Source organism: Tinamus guttatus, unplaced genomic scaffold (assembly GCF_059628265.1).
Source record: "Tinamus guttatus ecotype Peru unplaced genomic scaffold, ASM5962826v1 Tinamus_guttatus_pri_ptg000915l, whole genome shotgun sequence".
Taxonomy (NCBI): domain Eukaryota; kingdom Metazoa; phylum Chordata; class Aves; order Tinamiformes; family Tinamidae; genus Tinamus; species Tinamus guttatus.
Genome location: NW_028289449.1, coordinates 1 through 19574, shown reverse-complemented (window position 1 = coordinate 19574; position 19574 = coordinate 1). Strand labels below are relative to the sequence as shown.

At 49.9% G+C, this 19574-nt stretch overlaps 1 protein-coding gene across 3 annotated transcripts in view; it reads right to left on the bottom strand.

The window, feature by feature from the left end:
- NLK (nemo like kinase) overlaps positions 1 to 18778 on the bottom strand; it is a 39793-nt gene extending 21015 nt beyond the window's left edge. For 2 of the 3 annotated variants that reach the window (XM_088537996.1, XM_088537998.1), the window contains exon 1: positions 17791 to 18778. In XM_088537996.1, the coding sequence (XP_088394122.1) occupies positions 17791 to 18248 (458 nt within the window). In that variant the 5' untranslated portion in view covers positions 18249 to 18778. The remainder of the gene's footprint in view (positions 1 to 17790) is intronic. The other variant, XM_088537997.1, reaches the window with a different exon arrangement.
- Between the last annotated feature and the right edge of the window lie 796 nt (positions 18779 to 19574).

The window sequence follows — 19574 nt, the reverse complement described above, 5'->3', positions numbered from 1 at the left end:
ATTATTCATGCAAAGAGCAGTCATGCTTGTAGCTGGTAACAATACAACTCTAATGAACGCGAACGGGAGCGCAGTGATTTCACGCCGCGCTGAGTTTGTTCTCCGGAGCCCGGGCAGCGGCCGCAGCAGAGCCCGCACCGTGGTGGTGCACAGGGCTCCTGACCCGCCGCGCTCCAAAGCCCTCTTGAATAAAACGGAATTTAAAGCAAGAACTAACATTTCCCATCTTGCCTAAGGCCAAACTCCACGGGCACAAAAGCAGAGGGAGCAGGGTCAGGCACACGAGACACAACTAGTCTCGTTTCAGGAAACCGATGGCTTCAACCACTCGCAAAAAGTTTCCGTAGTTCAGCCGGGTTCCGCAAAATGAGCCTTTTGTAGCAGCAAAAAGACAGTTATAAAAGTGCTTGAAACAGCACTAACTCCCCAAACTCCTAATTCAAGCCAAAGAACTGCAGAATATGGCTCCTTCCTGCAAAGTATGCAGAACCCCACAAACCTGTATTTTATATATATTTTTTCAGACTGTTTTTCAGCTGTCAACTTGCACTGCCTGTGTTCCTGGCTAAAGCTTCCCCCCAAACCCATCCCTTTTCTCTCAGCTTCCAAAGGCTACCTCGGAAGGACAGGGAGAGCAAACGAACCTCAGCAATAACACCAGGGCTGCTGCTCCGACCCGCGCGCACTCCTGCGCGGCGCAGCGAGGGCCGGGACGTCACCTCGGCCGCCCCGGCAGGGCCCTGCGCAAGGCCCCGCTCCAGCCGTCGCGGGGCGCAGGGGCCGTGTCCCTGCGTGGGCCGGGGAGAACCGAACCCGGCCGAGGACAGTGACGCGCCGGCGCGAGCGCGACACGGGCGGGCCCGGCCAGGGGCCTGGCGAGCGCTCGCGACCAGCCAGGTCTGCGAGGAAATCCTGACAACCATCACGCGCTCAATTACGTACAAATGGCCAAGAGTTAAAGCTGGTGCACACCTGCCACGTTCAGGCCCTAAAACCCTACTAAACAAACCTTGCAGGAGAACCCAGAGTCCACGTTCACTTACTCTGTGTTTTAGGGAAAATACTGAAAGACAGTATTAATTATCCTTAAATACAAACAGTCAAGTACACACACACATGTGAGTGTACTGCAGAGGCTCTCACATCTCTCTGATCTAGTTAGAAATCCCATTTTGCAGATTTTCTTTGGAAAATTCTTACAAGAAAGGCGAGAATTAACCTGCCAGCGCGAGTGTTTACGGAGCCCTGCGGCACCGGCCCCCGGAGACCCCGGTCCAACCGCGAGCACAAATCCCACGCGGGCGGGACCAATTTACAGGGCAGCAACAAAGAAATTTAAGCTGCAATTTCAAAACATCACTTCTACAGGGAGTATTAAGCCATACAAAATGTTTATTAAGAAACTGGTCATACATTTTATATGAGAATATTCAAAAAGAACCATTTCATGAATATTTTGTAACCTCGGGAAATAACACCTAGCCTGCTATTCTTCAGGGCAGAGATGCAGATGAAGATAAAACGTGTTTGTTATTTTGCTGCTCAGTGCAGACCTGTTTCCCACAAGGGGAGGCCGCGCAGCGCCGTAACGCGGGTCCCCGCGCTCGCCCCGTGGGGCAGCCCTGATCACTGGTGTTTTTTTCTGAAAACATGTAAGTTTTCAAAAACACTGAACAGATCAATTCCTTAAAAAGACTACAAGAGAACACAATTAACACGCGACAAATATGTATTCTTGGCACTTCATTAAATTGCCTTAACTCACCTTAGAGAGCAATGCAAGGAACTCCAAGAACACTGTAATATTGTGCATTTGTACAATAAGAGCTTGCACGGGAAGGCACTGCAGAGAGGCAAGGCTTTGCAAGACACGGTCTTGACAGGGTCTCTTCAAGGTCCAGGCTTCATGGGGCGCAAGACTGAGCTCGAGGCAGCGGATTCAACGGAGAACTTCAGGATGAGTGTGAAGAAAACACCTCCATTTAGCTTCCACCAAAGGAGGTTTCGAGGGAAAGGGTTAAGCAGCGTGTTCTCCGTGCTGCACTTCAAAGGTAGCTTTATTCACATCTTGCTCAGCTGCCAAGCGCAGACCTCTCCAGAGCTCCCTGTTCCACTGTCGATGTCCTAAAAAGCCTTTTAATGCTGCCTTCTAATCACACCCTCAAGCATGTGCGCCATTATCACTTATTCTTTCAAAATCAGAGCTAAAAGCAAAACTGATTACTGCAAGAAATCTGTCTCCTTGAACAGGAATTGATTCAGAGTATCTCACTTAAAAGAAAGGACAGAAAATTAAAGGGATACTGTTATGGTTAATATCTTTAAAAATGTTTAATTTGTCTTCCTTCATGGAAGCTTCAAATTCAAACTGCTTTCCAAATCAAATTTATTTCCCCATTTACACAAATGTTTCTGTCTATGCTTGAGGCCTTTTTATATACTTCCCAACTGCCTCCATGAACCACAGCTACAGTACACTATTACATGATGCAGGACATTTATTCCAATTATTTTTCCATTCCTTAAAAGCAATTCCCGTTTTCTTCCAGGTAGTAGCATAGCCCCGTAAGGTCCAGGATGTCGATTAAAGCGATCGTGTCTAACGAAGAGCACAGAGCACTGGTATTTTGCGCTCTTTCTGAAGATGCGCCACGGCTACCCGACTCTGCGCTGTGGGCCAAGCCCGAGGGCAGCCCTCGGGAGCGGTGCCTGGGGCCTGCTCCCATCGGAGCCGCGGTCCTGCTCCCGGTGTCACCCCGATCCCGCTCCCATCGGAGCCGCGGTCCTGCTCCCAGCGGCACCCCGATCCCGCTCCCATCGGAGCCGCGGTCCTGCTCCCGGCGGCACCCCAATCCGGGTCCCATCGGAGCCGCGGTCCTGCTCCCGGCGGCACCCTGATCCCGCTCCCATCGGAGTTGCGGCCCCGCTCCCGGTGGCACCCCGATCCCACTCCCGCTCCCAGCACTTTGGCCCTGGCGGCTCTTTGCCGGCCCATGAAATCCCGCCGCACGCGCGGGGCAGCAGGCCGAGAACCGCGGCTCCCCGGCCGCGCGGACACTGCGCCCGCACGCGCAGCCCCGCTGGCTGCACGAGGCTCCCGGTGCCTCTGCGCTGGTGTCTACAAACGCGGGTACAAACGTTTCCTTCCCATCATCAATTACAGAGCTCACAGCACCGAGCACCTATCAGCTGCCGCCCCCTTCCATTCCCGCTGCCAGGAAGCAGGGAGCACCTGCCTACGGAGCGGGAATTTTCTGAACAGCAAATACAGCAACAGGTTTAATAAGAGCAACAAAACAAATTATCACTGTCAAAACAGCGCAGACTGATTGGTGCCAGTCTCTAATGCTGACTTTTGTTTGTTTCCTTTTCTAGGATAATAATTTTATATACAAGTAGAATGGAGTAATAAATTAATTATAATGACGAATCACAAACAGATTAATCTGATCTCTTCAACCATAAAACCTTAAGAGATTAAAATATAGAACACAAAAGTACTTGAGGCATCAGAGGAAAGCCACATGGCCCGGCCCCGGCCGCTGCCGGTTTCCTGTCACCAAGCAGGGCAGGCGACAGCTCCTCCTTCCCCGCGCGCATCCCTCCGAGCGGCCCTGCTCCGTCCACGCCGCGCTGTCTGTGCGTGTTAACCCACACGCACGCACAGGGCCCGGGGCGCCATACGCTTGCTGGCCCGGGGCTGGAGCGACCAGGGCAGCACAGAGGCCGAAGGCTCCGCGCGGCCGCTCTCCGCAGCCCGTTGGCTCCCGTGTTCCCAGCTGTGCGAGAGAGAGCGGAGCCTGCGCGGGGACCTGCCCCGCGCCCACACGGGCTCCAAAACCTCCTCCGCAACAGGGAAACCTTCAGTGCTCCTGAGGTGCAAAGGAGCAAAACGCACCGAGACCGCGTTACCGCTAACAAACTCCAGCATTTCAGGAGCACGAAGTGTGAACCCTGCACTGCTGAACCCACAGCCCCAGTCCCTGCCTTGGACTGCAAGTTCCAACGCACAGAAAAACTCTCTGGTTCTTAGTGTATCACTAAGCTTCAGTAGCTCGGGTCAGGAAAAGAAAACCCTTAAATAAAAAAGACGGCCGGTGAGCTTAACCTTAACACGTCAGTGTCTCTGCACACTGTATTTAGCTGCACGGTCAGGCTAGAAGGTCAGTTTACTTGTCCCACACCTGAAAACTGGGTGAAGTGCAGGACAACTGAAAAATTAAACCACTGCAACTAGGCACAGAGATTGCTTTGGGTCTTCCTTACAGAGGACAATCTATGTCAATGCAAACATTTTTTCCCTCAATAATGTTACACTGAAAGAGTCCTTTTTTTAAAAAAAAACTTTCCCACAAAATATCAAAAACAACAAAAAATAGTTATTTAAAATATTAAAATAACTGCCTGCAAACTGTATTTCTTCCATATTTTTCTGTTTCAAACCTGGATTGTTATCAACAAAATAAACTCACAACCTACCCAGCAGTTTCCGTTTCAGAGTCTTATCTAAAGCAGCACAAGAGTCAGAGGTGCAGGGCTCCTGCCTAACCTCAGCCTCGTCTACCAGCTTTGCTGCTATATTTAGTTTTAAATGAGCTCCACGAACTGACCTGAAAATCCTAATAGCTCTTTCTCTATTCCGAGCCGGCCAACGCTCGGCGGCTCCGTAAATCACTACTGCGGGGGCAACTGCCTTTGGCCTGGGACACTCTAAGGCAAAATACAGACTTGTGGAAGAAACCATTTGGAATTAAATCAGCGGCCCTGAAAAACAACCACTCGAGCAGAGAGGCTCTCACCCCGAAGCTTACACAGTGATTGCTATGAAATAAGATCTGTTGCAGGCGGATTCCATTTACTGGGTCATATCGTAGGTGACAAAACCTTCTGGGGACCAAGCGGGGGAGCGCGGGCTTATCCGGTTAGCGCCCAACCTGCCAGACATCTGTCAGTGCTTAGCGCCGCGGGACGAGGCTGCAGCCGGGTAAACAAGGGGCCGGGACGGCGGCGGCGCCTCGGCCCGCGCAGAACCTCGAGGCCGCCCCGGCTCCCTCCCTGCAGCGCAGCCGGGCGCCCCAGCCCGCGCCAAGAACCTCATCCCGTCCCAGCCAAGAACCTCATCCCACCCCAGCCAAGAACCTCATCCCGCCCCAGCCAAGAACCTCATCCCATCCCAGCCAAGAACCTCATCCCACCCCAGCCAAGAACCTCATCCCACCCCAGCCAAGAACCTCATCCCGCCCCAGCCAAGAACCTCATCCCGCCCCAGCCAAGAACCTCATCCCGTCCCAAACGCGGCCGACGGACACGCAGCTCGCCAGGAAAACAGTATCGTTAGGGTCACCTTAATAACTTCGCTGACAAATTAAAAGCTGCTTTCCATTTCCCCGTTAAGAAGCTGCTTTAGCTGCTAGACAGCACTTTGACTCAGCCACTTGAATTAATTCAGCTGATCTATGACAAAATAGATTTTTAAAGTTATACTGACAAGCAAAAATGTCTCCTTGCATTCGCTGTTAGAACAGGCGTGCATGAAGAGCACTTGAAGGCAGGGCAGGCTCGCCGCACGCCAGGCCCCGAGCCGCGCGGCTCCTGCGAAGGACAGATGGAACCCTCCAAAGAAGGGAGGCAGGTCCTAACTGCACATCCTTTCGTGCGGGTGTGAAATTATGTGAATGTTTACTTGCAAACCAGCATCCAAGAAAACATTAGCAAGTTGGGACGCTGCCACATGGATGAGGACAGGGACTGGCGGCCAGGACCACGGCTGTGAAACTGCACCTGAACCACCAGGAGAAAAACAGGAAAAGAATCCATCAGGTTAGGTCAAAACAGAGACCGGAATAGGAGATGAGGAAGAGAGGAGGTTTCCCTATTTTTACAAGGATTTCAATTGACAGTAATGGTGATACCAGCAGTTCCCTCCCCAGCAACCGAAATCGGACGCAGTATAAGGTAGACACTAGTGATTAGTCACTGTGCTTATTTCAGCATGTTATTTTTCTTGCTTCAACACTGTATGCCAACAATTTTGTTCTAATTTCCATATGCTGAGCTATAAGAAAACATAAAGAATTTTAGAAAAGTATCTTTAATCACTTTTATTTTCATCCATCTCAACTGCATTCAAGAAAACCCATTGTGCTTGATCAGACATCACTCTCACAACATGTACTTTTGAAAGCAGCTTTTATGACCTGACTTCAAAAAAAACTCATCCAACAGAAGTTCCCTTAGACGGGGAAGGCCCAGTCCCGCTCCCGAAAGCCGGCAGTGAGTGGTGAAAGCCCCGCGAGGGGCGGGGGCAGAACCACCTTCCTGCACCACTCGCCTCAGCTCAGGCCGGTTGCAACAACTGCAGAAGTCAGCGCAGGTTTGGAAGCCAAGTGCTCAGAGCAGCTTAACCTTCGTAACCTTGTGCGGCGCTACGTCTGCCTCCATCCATTTTATGAATATCGCATGTCTCTCCAGCGATTTATTTGATCGACGCCCCTTCAGTCAGTCAGAATAACAAAAAGGATAGTTTTGCATCATCAACATGCCCACGAGCTATAAATCAGCATCAAGGAGCAAGTCTGGCCTAGAGGATTTCAAAGGCACAAGGGGAAGGATGTGGAGATTAAGATAGATTCAGAAAATTCTCTTGCTTATTTTATCTAAAAGTGCTAGCCTAGGAATTTATGAAATGAAGAAAGACAGATTGCAAGCACTCTGGAAATAACTTCTCTTCCTTCTTCCGTAAAGCCAACCTGCAAGCTAATCTGCCTCCACGTCAGAGATCTGAAGCAACTGAGCCAGCAAGAACGTGCAGAAACACCCAAGAGAAAAAAGTGTCTTGCTATAAGATAACAGGGAGAAGGGGAAGCCAGTGCCTCTCAGAAAAACAAAACAAACAAAAAAGCTAATTCAGATCAAGGCCAGTGACTACCGGGCTGCTAGTTCATCAGCAACCTCAGGTTTTTGCTCCTGCTGAGCAGAGATTCTAGTGTAACAAACTACCTTGTGCTTTGGAATGAGGAAAACTTAAGAGCACTGACTGGTCGTGCTGAAATAATGAGGAAAAATATTACTGTAAAACTAGAGTAGGTCTAGGATTAAATCTTGCATACCACCACGCCAAAGTACTAAAACACCAACTCCTCTGAGGAGCATGATTTTATAGCTTTGAAAACATACGTGAATATGAAAGTGACTGGGTGGAAAAAAGTGTTCTAGAGTCCAAGGACTCCTACTATCCTGTTATGTTTTAATTTCCACAAAATTTCCTGCAAGAGTTCTTGCCTAGAAAGCTCTGAATTCATTCATTTTCTAGTTGTGTATAAATACCATCATACCATGTTCTAAAATACATATATATATAGTGAAATAACAGAAGACAATCTATCAGAACAGATTGCATAAAATAGCAGATAGCATCGAAATTTCATTCACTCATGTATGCTCCCAAGTTTTTACAGGAAAAAAATTACCACAGGAAATTAAAGATACTACCAGGACATGCTAATTCTGTTACTGCCTTCATGATTAAAGCTCAAGCTCTTACTGAGCACTTTTAAACACTGTATGTGGCAGCGCTCCAAAGTCAACCGTAGTCATGAAAGCTATTTAATATCAAGGATGACATAAGTCTACCTTTATTCATCCATCACTCACTCATAACAAAAGTAAAAAGATATAGTTTGAATGAAGTCCAGATTGCTCAAGCTTTCTGACTTTAAAGCTACACGTCAGTACAAAGAGAAATCAAGTCTTTATTTAAAATAATGAGACTTCTATGAATATTTATATTTGTTCAGTTGCTTGCAAGCTCCTTAAAGCTTGTATTCTGATGCATCAAATAGCAATGTGTTGTTGTAAAAAATCAGTATTCACTGTATGAAGTTTGTCAAGTCTCCTAGCACTTATATGAAGGTGTATGCACTCAAGTATTTCAACATCGCTGCACCAAGTTGCATGCACTCACACATTACTGAATTAAGTTGAAATTATTATTTCTTCTATGATTACAGCAGCGCCCAAGTGCCTATTTACAGTAGAATTATAGAACCCTGAAAGCGAGAGAATGTGCTACCAATCTAAGAAATCAAGGATAGCAGCAAACTGCTACAATATATAGCCACTATTAAGAGCCAGTGCGCCCTCATGACATTAATACATCAATATTTTGGCCAAATTAGGGCACTTCTGGACACCCACGAGCTGGGGGATTCAGTAAATCCGCTGAGCTCTGCGACGCCAAGGCCGGGCTGCAGCCCCTGGCACTCGCCGTCCTCGAGGCCGGTGCTCCGCGCCGCTCCGCGCTGCCCCTCCACGCTCCGGAACAGCCGCCGGGGCGGGAGAGGTGGGCACCCACCTGCACCCACCGGGCTCCATCTCCCCAACGCGCGGGGAGGCAGCACGCCACAAACCGGCTAAACTGGCCTTGTCCTATATCAAAAGCAATCTGCTGACTTTGTTACCCGCTGCATTAGCGGAAGGGACTAAAGAAAACGCCAAGGGTCACCAGGCCCCGTGAGGGCTCGTACGACACGCACAGAAGGTGACATCTCGCTACAGAGCAGAGGACTTTGCTCATCTCCAGGCTCTGCAAGGGCTCCAGCGCGTCTGTCTTCTGTACGTTAGCTCTCGTATGTGAACGCTACTGCCTGTGTTTAAACCTGCTGTCGATAAGCTACACCTCACACAGAACAGGAAAATAGCAGAAAATAAGAAAAAGGGGTGGAAGGGAGGAAAAGGAACTGTCGAAACAAAGTACAGGGAAAAATATCTTTTTCAATAGATATGTTACCGTTATTATTTATAAAATTCATGGGTAACTATTGCGACATTATTTTTGTAAATACTCTGTATTTAGGTAGCAGATAACAGCTATGATTTGTATTACCTCCAGCCACTACCCCAATGACTACCCATCCCATGCTACCCCTTGCATTCACTTTTTTGCTTGTTGTTGCCTATTACAGTTAAATATTATTATCAATAAATAAATGCATTAGCCACAAAGCCTCTGTCCTTTACATACACATTTGCACTGCCTGTCATAAGCCACTTTCAGATAAACATCTACTACCTCACTCAGGGGTCTGCTTTACAGAATTGGATGTAATAGCTGGTTTGGCTCCCAGCGAAGCAGAGCTTACAGCCTCTGCTACGCGTTGGCCTTTCGGATTCTGACCCCGGGCCTTGGTCTGCACCTGCTGCACGTGACGGCTGCCGCAGAGCTGAGCGCATCCACACGAGGCGACTCCAAGCGCTCTCCAGCTTGGTCCTGGCCTTGCAAACCCACGTGCAGCACCCCGGTGCAGAGGAGGCAGCTGTCACCTTGCAGGAATCCCTGACGCACGCGGAGCTCTGTCGTTGTCCTGGCCACGGGACACCTCACGCACAGGGAGACTGTCCCGCTGCATCCGGGCGGCACTTCCAGGCACCCGCTCCGCGTGGCCGGCTCTCCTGCCGGCACACGTCGCTCCGGCTCCGCAGCCCTCCGGCCCGTCCTGCGCCGGCACTCACGGCACCACAACCTCCACGTGCCAGGAGCCGGCGGCACGGGAGGCGCTTTATACAGCGCTGAACCTAGGAGTTTACATTAACGCTGCGAGTCCATTTGCTAGTCAGGCAACACCAATATGGGCTACTTTTTGGAAAACTCAGACTATAATTTGTTTACAGAAAGTGATTATACCATTTTAAATACTTCAGGCTAAGCACTACAGAACATGGCCATTGACTCTAGTCATTACATACTCTATTACAGAAATTGGAGATGGACATAAGACCAGGCATACTACATTTCAGAATCTCAGAAAAAAAATCCAAACTTCTTCAGATAGATTACTGTTGTAATAATATTTGTAACTTAATCTTTCGCCAAGTGCTTATTCTTAAATTCTCTGTGTTACAGAGGAAATTGCAGTACTGGATTCTTTTGTCTAGAAATAAATGGGTTTTCAGCAGACTCCCTAGATGCTGATGTGAGTGCAGAGCCCACCTTTCACATTACTTTCCACATTCCAGAAGAGTTTTGAAATCTAATATGATCAGTTTTTTGGATCATCTCATTGTCTATTCTAAGGACTTCTATTTTCTGATGAGTTAAACAAAGTAGCTAGTTCTGTTCTTAGAAGAATCTTCAGAGAAACCAGAGTGACAGAAATCCAAACACTGCAAACGTGGGTACCCAACAGGAGCGGTTTCAAACAATGCAAGAAAAGAGCTGATTTATTGTTTGCCTCGGCTGGAATCCGATTTGGCCCTGTCAGGACAGCCCGACAATCCGCCCTGCTCCGTGAAGGGCTTTTCCCTTTTGTCTTGCAACATGATTTTTTCCCCACAATTTTAATACCTAAGCACAATCAAATTAACACTGCATAGTCAGTTAGAGCTTGAAATCGATTTTATATCTGTAAATTTAAAGCACTAAGTCCTTGTCAGCTATTTTTGTTGTTTGTAAACTGCTGAGTTGCATTAAACTAAATCCACTTTGAGAGGTTTAAGCAACAACCTCTCCCTGACCCTTTTTAAGGGGGCTATGAAGAGGTTATTAGACTAGTCTAAATACTGTGAAAATTCAAAATGCAGCCAAGTTATACAATTAGTAGAAATTCTGCAGCAAGCATTCCCAAATATTTATGCGATGGGAGAGGCCCTAATTTAAACACCCCGTCCCCATGCTCTGCCCGGCATCCCCGCCTCGGGACCCCGCGCGCCACGAACCGCTCGCGCAGATCCGGACCAGCAACGCTGAGCCGTGAACCCAGCGTCCTCCAGCTTCAGTCACATATTGCAGAATACTGTTTATCCCAAGGTGTAAAGAGCCTGGGCGCTCTCTGCTTTTGCATAACCAGCTAACTGCGACCTGCATCCAGGGTTTGCTACAAACCCCTCGGACAAAGAGAGCTTCAGACGCTCCCTCCGGACATGGAAGAGATGGATCCGCTTACATACGGGAGCCTGCAGAAATAATTGGACCTAAAATCCAATACTATTTCCCCAAACCCTTCTCTGCATCACAAACTCATTCATCTATGTTTCACTTTGCAGAATAACCCTACTTTTCGATTACTGAATTTTCCAATATTTGAACCACTGCTCTTTATGAAAAAAGAGAAGTTTTTAATATTGTATTTAAAAATATAAATATTAACAAATTATTATTGCTTAATAAACACAAATCCAGTTTAAGTAAGCTCTGTACAACTTCCAGCTAACTTTAACTTTCCTCCATGAAAAGCTGAATTTGCCTTTTACATATTGCTTTCATAGTAGAAGGCAGAATTGGATTAAATTTGTAGATTAAAGAAAATGAGATCTAAATATAACCATTACAGGTAATCAAAACCCTCTTCCAACACATTCCAAGGGCTTCCTCTGCGTTACCTCCCCAGAGCAGTTTTCACTCTCAAACCCACGGCTCCGCCGAGACCCCAGCAGTTATTGCCCTCTGCTCCTTGCTCGTGCACGGGTCGAGGCGTCGACGCGCAGCCCGCCGTGCCGGCCCCAGAAACACTGCGGGGAACGGGCTCGAAACACTGCCCGGGAAAGGGTGCAAAGCGCACGGGAGAGAGGGAACTGCATCCTTGGAAAAACCCAGATCACCGCAGCCCCGCTACAGGGCACCGCCACTTCTGCGGATTCAGAGGGAAGAATGAACAGGGCGCGCGGGCACGAGCTCACGGCACCGGCACGGGATACGCAGAGCGCAGGGGCTGCAGCTCAGCGAACGCAACCCCAGGCGCCCGGGAAACGCTCACCTCTGCATATCCACAGGGAGCCGTTGGTTCAAAATGATCCTGCCCCAACTTCCAGGAAAAAAGCCATCCGCATTCCTTCACTCTGGCATCACCTCACAAGACCATAAACAATCCAGGATATTACTTAGATACCATTTCACTTAGCTCCCAAGGTCTAACTTAAACGCAAGACATATGCATTTCACTTAATTCAGCACTGCTGAGAAACAGTCATTTAAGTGTTAACAGAATTTTTTTGTGAAATCTGAAAAAAGAAAACATATAAAATTTCAAAATATCCTACTAAAAAAAAAGAGTAAGATCATGTTGCACTATATTTTTAACAAACACAGAAAAATATTTAAAAGGCAGATTCCAACTTAGACAAAGCAATCTTTTTAAAAATGCTGACATAGCAGCTAAAGTTATTCACCTGCAAACACTGACACTATGCTGGAGTGTGCAACACAACGCACACGCTGCCAGCACGGCTGCTGTGGGCTTAGGCGTCCTCGTGGCTTACTCCAAGAAAAAAATGGATCAAAATGACTTGATATCTCACTTAGGAAACCACTGCTCATCTGCAGCAGGTGTCCCAGACGACACGAAGGCTCTCTGAAGTTATCACGCCAAAGCGGGAGCACCACAAAAGCAAGAAAGTTTTTAAAACCGGGTTCCCATCCGAGCGGATCCATCCACAGCCCGTTTGAGACGCCCAGGTGAACAAGCAGAGCTTTTGGGGTTGTTGACACACACACACACACACACACACACAAAGCCATCTACCGGAACACAGGAAATTATTGTCACATTTATACCAGTCACCCAGGCACAGCTTCTAATGGAAAATGTTTGCATTTTGGGGCTAGAAAGTACTAAACAGTGGTGCTCTTTTCTAACCGAAAATTTCCAGCTTATGCGGACACGGCAAATACATCATTTGAATGGAACAATGTCATGTTCACCTAGATGAGCGACGATTATCAGCCATGCTACATATATAAGTCAATACCAATAGAGCCAAGTATTTTTAATACATTTTTATACTGTTTCTTAGCTTTTTAGTAATTTCCACATTTTGTAGCCCATTAATGAAAGCAAATTTTAATATACCAAATACAAGACACCAACATGTAATGTTGTATATGACTTTTTACTTAAAAATAAAAGTTATCCTCTTGATTAGTACTGTTGTCACATCTTAGTCAGCTCTAACAACAGTATTTTAAAAAGCTCTTTGGATTTGTCTTGGATTTGTTTGGTTTGAATGTTTTGCAGGGATCTTGCCTGCAGATAACATTATTGGCATGGATTGCTATTTGCAGAGCGCTTTATCCCGTTTTGGGTGGATATTCTGCTCCATCTACCAGAGGGATCACTTCCTGCTTACAGCTCTGCACTCACGTCACTGAATCACAATGAAATCCCAGGGTAAACTTGAGACTTCTTTTGTATTTCTTTTTAAAACAATACCAAAAAAAAAAAGAAGGCATTATAGGTTACTGAAAAATGGCAGATGAAATAGTTTAAAGCAAAGCAAACAAGCGTCCACCCAGATGGTTATTAACACAAGATATTTTCCACTCACTTCCATTATTTTCAGAAAGGACAACTAGTCTGTTAATAGAACGGGAAAAAGAAAAAGCCATTAAATTACTTTCTTCTCTGTGACATAAGTTTTAAAGGGTCAGAATAAGATCATGATACAAACAGCTTTAGATTACAAAAAAAAACCCCAAACTCTCATATGAACTATTTTTAAGCATGTTGGTAAAACATTTTTTTAAATAATTCAACTATTTCTGCAGGTTCCACGTTTCCCAGACTGGATTTACACACCCGGGGTTCGCATTAACCATGCAGAACGGCACCCGGCGCCCCCGGCAGCTCCCCCGGCCCTTTGGCTGTCCCGACGCCCCTCGCAGCGGCCGCCCCGCGCGCCCCGCGCCGCCCCCCAGCCCGGGGGTTATCGCTGCACCCACAAACACGCTTCCTGCTGTTGTGCTCGGTATCAGCACAGGGAGGCAAGTTACTTAAAATAGTTCCGGGGGGTCACACAATGATCAATTGTTTGCAATATTTCTTTCAGTTGTTATTTTAATGCTTTCAGTAGTTACTTTAGTGATTTCAAGATTCTGAGGCCAGGAGGCAACGGTAACTTTAGAGGAAATAGCTTCTGCTTTCACAACATACGGCAGCCCGTGCATAATGTCCTACCTCTACAACAACAGTCACGCTCTTGCACGTTATTCTGCTCTCCGATTTTCTGAATAAAAAGCATTAGAGGCAGACCGATTGGAAACCACTCTGCAGTGCAAAACGGTGCAAACTGGGACTTTGTTCTAAAGAGTTTACTTCATGTTTCCCACAGAGCTGTCCCACAGCACTGCCTTTACCAAGGAGAGAAGCAGAGCGCTTGATTTCACAGCCTTCGATGACCACGATGAGTTTCCAGAACTTGAAACTCAGCAAGGCACACGCGGAGCCCGCAGAGCCGCCCGTCCCAGGGCAGCGGGTGCATCCCGGGCACACGGGGACCCCGCACACCCCGCAGAGCCGCCCGTCCCGGGGCAGCGGGTGCATCCCGAGCACATGGGGACCCCGCACACCCCGCAGAGCCGCCTGTCCCAGGGCAGCAGGTGCATCCCGAGCACATGGGGACCCCGCACACCCCGCAGAGCCGCCCGTCCCAGGGCGGTGGGTGCATCCCGGGCACACGGGGACCCCGCACACCCCGCAGAGCCTCCTGTCCCAGGGCAGCGGGTGCATCCCGGGCACACGGGGACCCCGCACACCCCGCAGAGCCGCCCGTCCCAGGGCAGCGGGTGCATCCCGGGCACACGGGGACCCCGCACACCCCGCAGAGCCGCCCGTCCCAGGGCAGCGGGTGCATCCCGAGCACCACACACAGCAGCAGAGTCTCGGCAGCAGCGCAGACCATTTCTTCCCTATCTGCCTCTGCAGAGGTCGCAGCTCCTGCACGCAAACAGCACCAGCTCCTCTCCATTCTGCTTGCAGAGGAATAACTCTTTACCCCTCAGCACTGCTAAACTTTCAAACCATGGTAGGTTCATTGTTCTTTCCACAATTTCTATTTTTTTCTTTTTTAAGCAATCCCAGCAGATGGCAGTAGCAAATCCGGGAGCACTCCCGCAAAGGACAGCTCCTCTCTATTCTCAGAATATACACATAAGACTTCCAAACATCACACACAGGTTTTGAAACGCAGAACACAAACAGAACCATCACTGAAAATAAAATCTGGATCGCTTTCAGTACTTCTAAAGCACGTGCTAATAGCGAATCGTTAAAGAGCAAACTGCTCGGCTTTCTGCAAGTTTAGTGATCAACTTGTTTCTTGGTAATTTGCGTGGCTGGAATTGCGCTGGGCAAACGCGCGGAGCCGGGCGAAGCCCCTCGGAGCCGTGTCCTGTGTCCAGCACAACCCGGGCTGCTCGGGAGGCTCCCGGGGACTCATCGCAGGGCCTACGTGTTGCCGAAGGCGGGAACAGCGGGAGCTGATAGAAAAGGCAGCGGTGACGGGACGAACAGGGCTGCAGCGCGTGCCCAGCACGCAGGGGCGGCAGCACGAGCTAATCCTGAGGGTGCTGCAGCACGACGGCCCCGCGCGCGTGACAAACCGCAGCGGCACACGGGGACACCGGGGCAGCAGCGGGCACAGCCGAGGCGGCGCCGACCGGCAAGGCCAACCCCGGCCCCAGCGCGCCCGCGAAGCCTCTGCGGCGACGCGAGCGGCGGCCTCGGCGAGCGGCGACCCCGCAGCACGGAGGAGCCGGGCTGCCTCATCGAACGCTTCATCCGCCTGGCCCGTAACACCACCTTCCCTCCAAACCACACACGGGAACTTTCCAGTCATTTACTCGTGTCAATACATGCTCAGAAAGGGATCCAGATAAGCAAGGCTGAAAAGCCCTTGCTCAGAATTAGTTTAGTCCTTACTTTATTAGAAGTTTTATGTTACACTTGTACCAAAGCACACATTTTTCACATCTAAATTAACCTATAAATAATGGGATTGATGTTTATGTCCATTTCCATTGTTTCCTATGGCTTAAATATAATTTACATGGGAATTCTTGTATATTTCCAATGAAATCTAACATTCTGTTTAATTCTTGCTTACACAGATTCTTAAATTCAACTTGACTCATTGACTTGCAGAAGTTAATATTAAATACTCAAAGGTAACACTTAATTCAAATATACGTGAGCAAAAGAGGAACTACTTCTCAACCAATCATGCTTTCAGTCTGTATAGATGTAGAACTATAGCAAAGAAGAGTTAATCTCCAAACTTCTGCTTTCACTTGTATCTAGGATCCTCCCCTTATTTTTTTTAGGTAGTTATCTTGAGGCAAAAGCAGTCGTTACAACTTTGCGAGCACAGTCCCACTAGTGGCAACCTGTGTTTGTGTGAACAGGGTTGTACAACTCGTCTCAGGACCAGCGGAAACTTTTGGAGCTACCCCAGGTTACTGCCACCCAGAGCATTTTCCTTCTCTTCTCTGCATTCTTAATGACAATATATTTAAACACTTAAGCTTCGCCTTTTATTCTACTGAATCTTAGGAAAGGAGACCTCTCTTCACCTTTTCTTTTTCAAATAGAATAAACACGGACCTAGGAAATACTGGTAAACAGAATACTTGCACCAAATGATAACAGGGTCTGATCTTATATAACAGCCTCAATTAAACCAATTAGGAGAATTGCTATTTAAAAGGTACACTTTTAAAAGAAAAAAATATATGAACAAATGGAAAGAGTCTTTAAATAATATATATAGCAATTATCGGTTTTCAATCTTTTATATTTACTCTCATATGCTACACTATAACAAGAACACAGCAGCACTAATGGCAAAACATCACATTTCTGACTTTGAAAACTTAGCATGTAAATTAACTTCCTACACATTCTGACTAAAGGAGCACAAGATCAACTCTAACATTAGCCCGTGGCTAGCTCATGCCGCTTGTTCTGGCTTAAAAGCAAGGCTTTATTACAAACACGGGTCTGATGCGCTGTGAGTTACTAACCGTACGGGTGGGGGAAGGAATAACGCGCCTGGCTCTTCCTCGGCCTGTGCCGTGAAGCCCTTCCCCACCGGCGCAGCCTGCGACGCCGGGCGCGCTGCTTCCGTCTCGGCAAGATTACACGACGGGCAGCAAAGCTCCTCAAGCAACGCAGAAAGTTCTATCGAATAAACCCTGTGCAAAGTTCTACGGTGACACATCACAGTCACACACTTCAGACTTTGTCATGCAGGAAGTATGCTGCAATATGGTTGCTCTCAAAAACAAAACTAAGGCATCTTTCATTTTTCTAATGAACATTGCAGAATATAGCAGATTGGACAAGTTTTCTCTTTAAAAAAAAAGAAAAATCATGCTGGTTTTGCTTCACTGATACTGAAGGATGATAATTGAATACATTAAAGTGGGTCAATAAAGTATTACAAGACTTTCTTTTCTACTGACAAAAACACTCTGAGACAGTAGCTGTGGGAAGAGAAAAACTGTGGGCAGGATTAGAGCAAGGCAGAAGAAGTGTCTCCATTTAAATGAGGAGAGCAAAGTTCAGTATCGCTGTTTTAGGTGGCATACAGTGCACTGCCACAGGTCAAACACCCTCCCAAAGATCTTGACAGATGACGTATGCAAGGCGTTTTCATACGCTTTCCGCTTGTAACTCCTAAGACATACAATCTAACACTCATCTCCTAGCCTGAAATTTATAGCACAGCTTAGCCATACAGAATACATCCTGATAAAATGTATAGACGGCACGTAAACATGTTGCACTTGTTTCAAGAAGAGAGGGACATTGGGGCCTGTTAGTAGGAGGCTGTTGTTCACGGCTCTACACCTTGTTACGTCCACAGAAACAAGCGGAGCCAACTTTCTAACAACGGCAAAAAAAAAGAAACAACCCTGTAGTAAGCAGCTTTCTCATATGCTGAATCAAATGACAAAAACAAGAAGGAGTTATGATTTGGTAAAAAATGAAAAGAATCAGTCGCGTTTTTCTCTCTACTCACCAGACAACCCCAAAGGCTCCGTATCCGATAGGTCTGTCCGGCTCAATGTCCAGTTGCTGCTGGGGGTGCTGTGAGTGCTGATGGTGGTGCGCTTTGACTGCAGCAGCTGCTGCAGCTTGTACCTGAGCGGGGGCTGCGGCGGCTGGTCCAGGGGCCTGGCCCGGTGCCGGCGACGGGAAATAGGGCTGCTGCTGCCCGGGGTTGAGCATGGCGGCGGCGGCAGCGGCGGCGGCGGCGGCCGCGGCGGCCGAGGAGGCGTGCTGCTGCACGGGGTGCACGGCGGCCGCCGAGCCGGGGTGCAGGTGGTGCTGGGGGTGGTGGTGGTGATGGAGGTGAGGAGGAGGGAGGTGAGGAAGGTGGTGGTGATGGTGGTGGTGGTGACCCGCTGCTGCTGCAGACGTACCGCCATTGTAAGCCGCCATCATTTTTGCGTTGGCTGTTGTGCCACAAAGAGACATTCAAAAAAATGCCCTTTGACCGGATAACAACTGGGTCAAGCTGTCATTTGGCCATAAAAAAATGGAATTTGCTACACTTTAGAGGAAGTTGGGTTTCATCATACACGGCCCACTTTTAAAATCATTGAGCTCGCCTGGCCTTATCTCCTCATGAAGCCAAAAAATGTGGAGAACCTCTCGGTGCGCGTGCGAGGCAGCGTGCGTAAAACCCCCTTCCCCCAGGAGTCCGGCTGCGGTCGGCTACTGGAAATCCATCCTCGGGCAACTGGGCCGCGTCTCGTCGCTCCACGCTCTTTTGGGATGGGGAGCGGGAAAGGAGGGATCACTCCCCCTTCCCCGGGGAAGGAGGGCTCGGAGTGGCCGCCCTGGGGAACCCTGCGAGGCCGGGCCGCTCTAGCCCTTCCATTCCCACATCCTCAGCCTGGTCTCCTGAGCGGGCCCGGCGAGCGCGGGCGCCTCTACATAGCTCCGCGCCGCCTGCACCTGCTCCTGCGGCGGCGCCGCGCGCCGGGCTCCCAACTTTTCCTGGAAGGCCTGAAACACACACAGAGGCGCCGGGCGCGTGAGGGGGCGCGGGGCACGCGGGCAGCGCGGCGACGGAAGGCCGGGGGGATCAATAACCGCCCCCCACCCCGGGCAGCGCGGGGGCAGGAGCGGGGAAAGTGACAAACGGGTGACGGGGGCGCGCGCGGGGGGCGGCGGCGGCGGCCGGGGCGGCGGGGGCGCGCGCGGCCCCCCCGCGGGCGGAGGGCGGGGCCGCGGGGGGAGGGGGTCTCGCGCCCGGGAGCGCGCGCGTGGGGCCGGGGGCTCTCCGGGCCCCGCCGCGCGGCCCCGCCCCGCGCCGCGCCGCCGCCTCGGCCGCCCGCGCCCCCGCCCCGGCCGCCGCCGCCGCACTCACCTCGCCGCGGAGCCCCGGCGCGGAGCGCTCAGCGGGCACGCGCACCCGGCCTGCCCTCCCCCCGCCCGCCCCCCCGCCCCCATGCGGGGCGCGCGCCCGACGCCCGCCCGCAGCCAATGGCGCCCGGCCCGCCAGGCTCCGCGAGAGCCGCCCCCGCCCAATCAGCGCGCGGCACCCCGCGCCGCCGGCCCATAGGGCTCGCCCGCCGCACGGGCTCCCTGCCCGCGTCCCGCCCCCCCGGCCCGCGCCGCCCAATCACCGCGCGCCTCCGCGCCCGGCGCCGCCGAGACCCCGCGAGATTCCCTCACCTCACACAACCCTCACCTCGCGCGGCCCCGCCTCCTTCGCCTCGCCTGCCAATCACGTGGCGCCGCTCCGGCCGGCTGGCCAATCGGCTCTCCCCCTAGCCCGGATCTCTCCCCTGGACC